The 10,482-nt window shown below is 43.8% G+C and overlaps 1 protein-coding gene across 2 annotated transcripts; it reads left to right on the forward strand.

Annotated features, from left to right (window-relative positions):
• Window positions 1–480: 480 nt before the first annotated feature.
• ABRACL (ABRA C-terminal like) lies at window positions 481–10,201 on the forward strand. Of its 2 annotated transcripts, none has more exons than XM_073671344.1 (3): window positions 481–635; window positions 6,049–6,119; window positions 9,776–10,201. In XM_073671344.1, exons 2-3 carry the CDS (start codon window positions 6,059–6,061, stop codon window positions 9,958–9,960), a joined length of 246 nt encoding a protein of 81 aa, XP_073527445.1. In that variant the 5' UTR covers window positions 481–635; window positions 6,049–6,058; the 3' UTR covers window positions 9,961–10,201. The 2 variants fall into 2 exon arrangements, with proteins under 2 accessions (XP_073527445.1, XP_073527444.1); XM_073671343.1 differs by lacking the exon at window positions 481–635 and adding an exon at window positions 753–903.
• The last annotated feature ends 281 nt before the right edge of the window (window positions 10,202–10,482 follow it).

The following is a 10,482-nucleotide window of genomic DNA, read 5'->3' on the forward strand; positions in this document are numbered from 1 at the left end:
ACGGCCGGCACCTCACCTTCCTGGCACAGTGTACGGCCGGCACCTCACCTTCCTGGCACAGTGTACGGCCGGCACCTCACCTTCCTGGCACAGTGTATGGCTGGCACCTCACCTTCCTGGCACAGTATACGGCTGGCACCTCACCTTCCTGGCACAGTATACGGCTGGCACCTCACCTTCCTGGCACAGTATACGGCTGGCACCTCGCCTTCCTGGCACAGTATACGGCTGGCACCTCGCCTTCCTGGCACAGTATACGGCTGGCACCTCGCCTTCCTGGCACAGTATACGGCTGGCACCTCGCCTTCCTGGCACAGTATACGGCTGGCACCTCGCCTTCCTTGCACAGTATACGGCTGGCACCTCACCTTCCTGGCACAGTATACGGCTGGCACCTCGCCTTCCTTGCACAGTATACGGCTGGCACCTCACCTTCCTGGCACAGTATATTGCTGGCGTGCAGCCTCCTCCCCGTTTCCTCCCGGCTGTCATTCTATAGGCTTCTCCCCGCTCCTATGGGCGGCTCCGGTGCTGCTAACATTACCTCCATCCTACCGGGTCTCTTCCTCCTTCCTTGCACTGACCTGGAGCCGGTGTGAGCCGTCCTGCCGCGATCTCCGGAGCACACGGACCAGGTGAGTGGCAGCCGCTGATCAGGGAGCGGCAGCCAGCGATCACCTGGCAGATCTGTGGCGGGAGCTGCAGGGCATCGCGTGCCCATATATGGCAGCTGCTGGCTTTCCATTAGCATGTGATGTCATGTGGCGAGAATCTGATACCGGGGGCGACGGACGGCAGAAAGTGCTGGTGGGAGCGCAAAGTAGTGCAAGTAGCCGGCCAGTGTGAACGCGGCACTACAGGGTGGCCCGGGCTGAGAGAAGCACCCGGGAGTCCGCACTACAGGTGGGACTGGGCGACAGGTTAAACGAGGACTCGGTGCGTTATAAAATACATCGACATGGAACATCAGAATAGCACAAACCTAAGGATAGTCTGTACATTAGGTCTAGCAATAAGGAGATATTCATGTGTGTATATATATATATATATATATATTTTTTTTTTATGGAACTTTTTTGATTAGAATTTCTCCTGATGTCATATAAATGTGTCAATGGTATTTATTAAAGGGAACCTGTCAGCAGGATTTTGGACTTTAAAGCATGTTGTAGGGCTCTTTAAATGCCATATTAGCATGGGTTTCGTTACGCAGATTACTGCGTGCGCTTTATTATAATTCCCCAACTAATAATCTGGATCGAGCCAGAAGTCCCATCGTCTGCTTTTATTCCTACTTCTGTTTTGTGCGGTGAGGCCGGCTCCTCTCAGGCTATCAGATCTGTATTATTATAATATTGCTCATTTTCTGCAGGTCACCAGTTTTATGCTGTCCCCATCTAAGTGCAGAATAATCCTGGTAACAGTAACTTTTTATTTTTATTATTTTCCCCATAAAGGTGTGTTAGGTAATGAATGAGATCGGTGGGGTCCCACATCTGGCTGACTGTGCTGGATATAAGCTGCAGCCCTGTACGCTGCTTAGTGGTGGAGCACATGATTTCTCCCATCCACTGCTGTATACATCGCTTATACCTGTGCCAGGACATGGCTTGTTGTGAAGACCCACAAACTGCTCAAATTTTTCCTTTGCGGATTTGAAAACTGCTTTAATCAATGACATTTAATCAGATTCCACCATGAAAGTATGATGGATAACCTCATGTGGATTAGCCCCATACAATGACTGTACAAACTGTAGATCAACAGCAGCAATCAAAGGGTTAGCCTCGCTTTTCTGCCGCAGGTTCTCTCCTAATTCATCCTCGTATTTTATGACTTGTATGTGAATACACCCTTATGGTGGCTTCACATGGACCATGATATGTCACTGACAAATCTGCACAAAGTCTGCGTTTAGATGTGGACTTGCTGTGAAGTTGCTGTAGATATCACCCTTTGAGGTTCTGCACCACTTCCACTGCAGATGCGCATATAAGACATGTGTCCACCTTTTGTGGTGGATCAGTAGGTGGCTTAACGTTTTGGTGGGTGTCAATCCATCCTTTGGGGAACATGGATGTCATTAAGCCTTGTTCCTTGCTGAGGACCTTCTATGATCCCCAGAGCTTCTACCTTTGGCAGACCCAGGACCTTCTGTGATCCCCAGAGCTGCTACCTTTGGCAGACCCAGGACCTTCTGTGATCTCCAGAGCTGCTACCTTTGGCGGACCCAGGACCTTCTGTGATCCCCAGAGCTGCTACCTTTGGCGGACCCAGGACCTTCTGTGATCCCCAGAGCTGCTACCTTTGGCGGACCCAGGACCTTCTGTGATCCCCAGAGCTGCTACCTTTGGCGGACCCAGGACCTTCTGTGATCCCCAGAGCTGCTACCTTTGGCGGACCCAGGACCTTCTGTGATCCCCAGAGCTGCTACCTTTGGCGGACCCAGGACCTTCTGTGATCCCCAGAGCTGCTACCTTTGGCGGACCCAGGACCTTCTGTGATCCCCAGAGCTGCTACCTTTGGCGGACCCAGGACCTTCTGTGATCCCCAGAGCTGCTACCTTTGGCGGACCCAGGACCTTCTGTGATCCCCAGAGCTGCTACCTTTGGCGGACCCAGGACCTTCTGTGATCCCCAGAGCTGCTACCTTTGGCGGACCCAGGACCTTCTGTGATCCCCAGAGCTGCTACCTTTGGCGGACCCAGGACCTTCTGTGATCCCCAGAGCTGCTACCTTTGGCGGACCCAGGACCTTCTGTGATCCCCAGAGCTGCTACCTTTGGCGGACCCAGGACCTTCTGTGATCCCCAGAGCTGCTACCTTTGGCAGACCCAGCGTGCCCACTGCCCATGTCCTGTATTTCATAGGGCCCCATTCATTTGTTTAAGCTCCTTGTAAGACGTCACACACATTCCAGGATACCTTGTGACTCTTGGAAAATCTCATGATCACTCTACTTTTCCATAATCTCAGCCTACATCAGAACTTAAAGTATCTAGTGGGGCATTTCACATGTGTAGCTGTATTTCGCATTTAGATGGATTCAATAGGTCCCAAATATAAATTAGTCTTCAGCACCTTGATTTTGGCTTATTCCACTCCATCCTTTGAAAAAGCAAACCTCCTCAGCTGAACCAATAGATCTTGTGTGTAGCCAAAGAGCTAGATGTCAATTTGCAGTGGCGTAACTTGAAACTTGTGGGCTCCAATGGGGCCCCCAATTAGTGCAAGTCTTTAATAGTAATGGGCTTTGCATTTGGGTCAAAGAGGCCTTTTGGGCCCCCTAATCTCCAGGGCCTGGTTGCAATTGCAACTCCTACACCTATTCTAATTACTCCCTTGGCTATTTGACCAACCTCAATCAAAGGTGTTTGGGGTATAGTCACCTTCAAGCTACAGGAGCGCACTGCTTGCCCGGGTGGTCCGCTCCTAAAGGTGGACAGTTCGGGCCTCTGCAGCATCAGAAATCACAGGGTCAATGAAGGTGGCTAGGTACAGCGATCCATCATACTTGCAAGTGCCCATCCTAAGGAAAGCGACCACCTCTGAGGTGGCCAGTACCCGTGGCAACGAGCAGTACACTACCTCTTATTCAAAATTCTCTCTGTTCTCAAGAATGGAAGGATTTTTCATTCTATAAACTGCAGTTTTACTCATTTATGAACATGAGATTACCCCTTTCATAGATTTCTTTATTGCTGTACCACTGATCAGTAGATTGATTTTTAACAATATAAGAAATAATATTTTATTTCTCCTAGAAATAACTGGGTGTTACTGTTCCTCTTGTCAATGGGACATGTCCCTTACACAGTCTGACAATAGTCAGAGCTCTGTTGACAAAAAAGTACTGTCTGCGTATGGGGCTGAGGTGCAATACCAGACACAGTCTGTGTACAGGTATGGCACTGTTTCCTTAAGGGGGGAGAAAAAGTAAAAAGGAAGACCGTTTTTTCTTCTCACAGTGACACATTGTAAGGGCAATTGAAGATGGCGAAAACTTATGTGAAGCCATCATTTTTCTATATGTAAAAGTCATGCTATCAGAAAAAGATCTGTGCAGTCTTCCATTGTAATGTAGCTGTCAGCAGGAAGGAGTGGGTGTGGGCAACTGATTCTCTTGGTCACTTAAAAACTTCCGTAAAGACGGCTTCCTGCTTTCTGTATGTCTCTTGTTTATTCAAGAGCAGCCTGTGCAGACATATAACTGCCCGAACACCAGCAGTAGTAATCTGGGATCTCCATAGTACCAACTGCCAGGCTAATTCCCACAATGAGTATTCGGGGCCTTTCTGATGCTGCAGAATTATTTTTTTTTCTACTTGCCGTTGAATTATTGCGTTTTGGGTGCAGGTTTTTAAATACATTTTTGTCGTTTTTTTTTTTGTTTTTTGTTTTTTTTCTGCTGTGGATTTTATTTCTTTTTGGCATGTCATGTTTTAAATAAAACTGTTTTGAAAACTTTGTTACTTTGCTAAAACTTTGATAGTCATGTGCGGATGTAAGGTGTTTCTATGAACTGAAGAATTGCACTAAAAACACATGCATTTTTTTTTTTTTATCTATAGATTTTCTACAATTCAAGTAATTGGGGAAAATCTGCAGTTTACGCAGTGTTTAAAAAAAGGGAAAAAAAAAGCACCAAATACTCATTGTGGGAACTTAGTCTTAGGGAAGGCACACTCGACTGTATTTTCTCTCATCTGAGAAAATCGGTCCAATTATGCTAATCACACTCTGATCAGAATGTGATCTGATTTTCATGGATGAGGAGAAGATGAGAAAAAAAATTCTCCATATTCTCTATTCTGTCAGTCCATGAAAATCGGACCGCACTCAGATGTAACCTGAGTGTGGTCCTATTTCCCCCCACTCCCCCACATACTCATTGACTTGCATTGCTGAGTGCGATCCGAATATCGGGTGCAAATCGTGCATGCTGCTCCTTCTTCTTTTTTTTTTTTTTTTTTCTTGGACAGACTCTGTCCAGTGAAAAAATCGTACATATGCACTGCCCCATAGAATAACATTGGTCCGAGTGCGATCCGATGTTTTGTTGGTTTGTACTCTGGCCAAAAATATGGTCGTCTGTATTTAGGGATATGTTTTGATGTAGTCCTGAAAAATTCTTACCAAATTGTGATCATTTCAGAATAAGCTTAAAAATTTGGCATGTCCAAGGTAGTAAGCTTTTGGCTACAGAACTTTCTTATTGTGGCCTTCCATATGTAATTCTGGCTTTGGCTTCAGCCTGGTAATGGACACCATAGTATAAGTGTGAGTACACTATCTGGTCCAGAAATCTTTGGACAGTGACCGAATCTTCGTGAGTTGGGCTCTTCATGCCACTATATTTTTATTTAAAATGGAACAACCGATGTAATTGAAATGTAGACTTTCAGGTTTAAAGGGAACCTCTTACATGGAAAAAAAAATGCTATTAACCTGCAGATATGGGGTTAATCTGCAGGATAATAGCATTCTGAACCTGCCCAGTGCCGGCACTTTGAGCCCCGCTGCCGGGAGGAAATGATTTTTATTTCTCCCAGTAGCTTTCAGTCATAGGGGTGGCACCAGTTCAGTCAACGCTCTGCATAGAGAGCGGTGGCTCTAATTGCACTTCCGGCACTGACTGACTGCAGCTGAGCACTAGAGCTGGTCGTCTGTCAGTGCATAGGGCGCAGCTACAGCGGCCGCTCTTTATACACTGAGCGGTGACTGAACCTGCACCACTCCTATGACTGAAAGCTAATTTATGTCACTGTCCAAATATTTCTGGACCTAACTTTACATCTTCCCATGTTTGTCTGAAGAATATATATTACATTCAGTGGTCAGTGTATGATGCTACATTAAATACTCAGCAAATTAAATCTAAAAAAATCTGACTTTTTTTTTTTTTTTAAGGTTTCAAGAGCCGGACCCGTGACTGACTTTAAGGAGATGCTTAGATTGAGACATCCTCTTTAAATTGCAATACACAAAAGCTATGTAGTGTGAAGTTCATTTGTAATGTTCTATAAAATATCTGAATTATGTTGTTTCAGGTTGATCACCATGAATGTAGAACATGAAGTTGGTCTTCTTGTGGAGGAGATTCGTCGTCTTGGCACGAAAGGTAAACATTGGATGGGGTTTTGATAACCAATTTGCAAATGCATTTTTGGTATGTCGCTTAATCGTGATTGAAAAATAATTGTATATGTCTTATCTTTGAAGGGGGATTTAAAGCTAAATTTCTGTAGTCACTCTGACTGCAGATTTGCAGATCCTGACAGTGTGTATTATGCTTTTTCATAAAAGATTTTGTGAAGGGTAGATACCACACAGTGTTGTGCTTGAGAAGCATCAAGCAAACCAGGGGGGGGGGTTAACAAGGTGCAGCTAGGGGGAAGTGACCAGGCCTGCCTCAGAGACTGAGGAGAGTCAGTTCTGGGTTGGGGAGCAAGCTGGTAAGATGCAGACCTCTTCACAAGGCTGACTAGGGTCCTGGAACACTCTCCCACTGCAACTGCCGTCGGGTTGTTCGTGGTATCTACAGAAGAAAGTAGTGAAGCATGGAGTTATCTGCTGCAGAGCAGGCGCAGGGATCAAACACCACGTCTGAGGACTGGGCTTATCCTGCCGTTCAACCTCCCCCCCCCCCCCCCCCCCCCATACCTCGCTACACTAAGGTAAAAGCCAGGGATGTTGTGGACCGGGGACTATGGAAGGAGCACTGGGCGTGCAGGTGCATTAAAACTGTGCTGTACTGTGCTAATGGAAGAACTGTGTGCCACTGGATAGACTGTGTACTACTGTGCAGCTAAGGAAACTATTGTACTGGAGCCTGCTGCTCAAAGAGCATTTACATTGCACTGGCCGTGCTGTGGAATAAATGTGACTGTTCAACTGTTTATGAAGATTCGTGTCTGGTCAGCAATTGAATCTATCGTGTGCCTGAGAGAAGCTGCAGCCTATGGTCGCCCTGAGTAACAGTTCCCCCAGGATTCCAAAGAATTCATGAAACCCGTTTGGCCCTATCTAAACTTAGGCGGCGTGCGTGTAATAATTTGATGAATTGGGCCCGTAGTTTTGCCTCTATACAAGTCACTAGTGCGGCCACACTTAGAATACTGTATACCATTTTGGTCTCCGATGTATAAGAAGGACATAGCGGAACTACAGCAGGTGCAAAGACAAGCAACCAAGGTTATTAAAGAGGTTGACCAGTACTCAGACAACGCCTCCTGAATCTCCTAGTTTCCCCCCAGTAGAATAATAAAAATAAGGCCACGGCCCCACTATCAGTATTTGATTAGTATTTTTTTCTCAGGAGTGGGAGCCAAAACCAGGTGAGGAACAATCAGAGAAAAGGTATAATAGAAACAAGTCACCAATTCTGCATTTATCACCCACTCCTGGTTTTGGCTTCCACTCCTGAGAAAAACTACTGACCAAATACTGACAGTGGGTTCGTGGCCTTACACTCACCTCTGGTGTCGTTCCAGTGTCGGCACTGGCTCTCCCAGGGATGGCATGACATAAGTGTCATGCGATCCCTGCGGCCAATCAGTGCTGGCTTTACTCTCCTCTCTTACAGACCTAATTGACATCCGGAGGACGTGAGAGCAGCCGCAGCTCTGACTTCCTCCAGGTGTCTGATTTGTCCAAAGGAAGGGAGAGTGGAGTCAGAGCTGATTGGCTGCAGGGATAATAGGGTGAAGTAGCCAAATGAAATATGGTGTAACTACCACTGTACATTTTAAAATATGAGAAATAAAAAAATATATTGCTCTATAGACTAAAGTATTCCAGGGGAAGAGATTTGGTCTGGTCATGAAGGGACTTGTCCACACAAGATTTTCCACTTGTTTCGCTCCAGATGGAATGCAGTTGCATAAGTCATGTAAAACATTGTGCAATAAGGAGATCTAAGTACCCGAAACATTTTCATTTCTACATGGTGCCTATTTGTGCAGATAATACAAATGTTCAGTACAGTATATTTTTCTGATGATAGATTTATATAAAAGGCTTGTTTATACACACTGCACTGTGTGCACAATTATTAGGCAATTAATATTTGAATACAATTATTAATTTTATTTATTATTGTCTGTCAATCCAAAAGATTAAAAACCTGAATATTTAAGAAAACTAAGTGAGGTTTTGTTTTTCTTGGGAGAATATCTGTGTGTGCACAATTATTGGGCAACTATAGAATTAAGCAACTAAATGAAGAATGCACTTGTCTTTTTGATCTATTAAAGTGAGAATAATAACCAAGCAACTCATAATGTAAAAATATCTCAGTGACCAATATAGCCACCCTTCTTTTCAATACCAGTCATAAGCCTTCTATCCTTGGAGTCTGTCAGTTTCTTAATCTGTTCACTATCAACTTTATGGACAGCACCAACCACAGCCTCCCAGACACTGATCAGTGAGGTGGACTGTTTTCCTTCATCTTAAATCTCCTGTTTTAAGAAGGGCTCACAAGTTCTCAATAGGGTTTAGGGTCATTCTTTCATCTTGAAGGCTTTTAGTGACTAGCTAAGCAGTTTGATGCATGCGATGAAGCATTGTCCTGCAGACTTGCAGACTTCTTCCTGTATCACTGCTTGAAGAAAGTGTCTAAAAACTTGCAGTAGGTTTGGGAATTGATTTTGAGTCCATTTTGTATCTGAAAAGGTCCAACTAGCTAGCTAATCTTTAATAATACCAGCTCATAGCAGTACGCCACCTCCACCTTGCTGGCATCTGAGACAAAGATGAGGTCTGTGCAAGTTACTGATCCAGCCTTGGCCCATCCAACTAGTCCGTCAAGAGTCACTATCATCCCATCAGTCCATAAAAGCTTTGAGGAATCTGTCTTCAGATATTTCTTGGCCTAGACTTGACATTTCCACTTGTCTTGTTAGTTGTGGTCGGGTTTCATCCTTATTTATCTTGGACATATCTGAGGAAAACAAGCTGCCTAATAATTCTTCACACCTTGATAAAGGATGTTGATATCCTTAGGCCTCACCCTACCTCATTACACAAATAGACATCACCTGATCTGCTTCATCCAATAAGCATTAAAGTTTATACGGCGTGGAGTTGGAAAATCTGCATGAAAATGATAAGGTTAAAATACTCACTTGCCTAATAATTGTGAAGACAGTCATACATTGTGTATACACTATGTTCACACTTGCATCATTTTTTTTTCCATTATGGCAACAGAAAAAATGAAACTTGTGAAGGAAACAGATCCATTACTTAAGACACAAGGGGTCCATTTGGTTTTTGATGACAATGTCCTAGAATAAAATTCCGCAAATGTGACATTTCAAGTGTGAACCTATCTTAATACTGTAATAGTTTACCTACTGAGGCATACATTTTATCTCTCTGCAATGTGTCCCTATAGTAGTTAGATGCCTAGTAATCCATCCGGACTGGCCACTATCATGTGTTTCATGACTAAGGACAATTCTATGTCCAAAACGCGTCGGTTTTGTCTTGATTGATTATTTTTAATGTACCTGGAACCTTTTAAACGGTACTAATAAATTTGTGAAATTTTATATACAAACAGCTGGATACCTTTGTTTGCTTTGTCTATAATGTATACCTCCTGAGTGGATCCACGCAGTTTGCACTTTACCTTATATATGCGGTTTTGCTGTGATCAGTCGACACAGCTTTTTGCATCATTTCTTTTTTTTTTTTTTTTTTTTTTTAATTGTTCAACCTGATTATCTTGTCCAAAGAATTGGTATATTTTTTTTTTCATTCCTTTTGCAGGTAATGATGGAAAACTCAGCGTAAAGTTTGGTGTACTATTCAATGACGACAAATGTGCTAATCTATTTGAGGCTCTAGTTGGAACCCTTAAAGCCGCCAAACGGAGGAAAATCGTCACCTATAGTGGAGAATTGCTTCTACAAGGTGTTCATGACAACACTGACATCGTGTTACTTCAGGATTAGAGAAGAATGGCTGTTTGTGCCTTTCTGAATGCAAGACTAAAGATGTTCATCTCAATGAAGTGTGCGCCCAGTCAAGACCTGAGATTGTGTCTTTTTCTAGCAGGACATCAGCAATACATTTTCAGCCTATTTTTTTTTTTTTTTGTTTTTGCTTTTGTTTGGGGGAGGAACAAGACATACATTCCATTTTGTAACCTGAATGAACCACAATTGCAATAAAGCTTTTTGAGAAATATTCTAATACATTACTATATTTGTGTTGCTGAAGCTCAACCATTCGATGACACATACATAGCAGAGATATATATTTATATACACTGCTCAAAAAATTAAAGGGAACACTTAAACAGATTATAACTCCAAGTAAATCAAACTTCTGTGAAATCAAACTGTCCACTTAGGATGCAACACTGATTGACAATCAATTTCACATGCTGTTGTGCAAATGGAATAGACAATAGATGGAAATTATTGGCAATTATCAAGACACCCTCAATAAAGGAGTGGTTCTGCAGGTGGGGA

The sequence above is a fragment of the Phyllobates terribilis genome, unplaced genomic scaffold (genome assembly GCF_046119375.1).
Source record: "Phyllobates terribilis strain yellow unplaced genomic scaffold, ASM4611937v1 Scaffold_3__8_contigs__length_932513732, whole genome shotgun sequence".
Classification (NCBI taxonomy): domain Eukaryota; kingdom Metazoa; phylum Chordata; class Amphibia; order Anura; family Dendrobatidae; genus Phyllobates; species Phyllobates terribilis.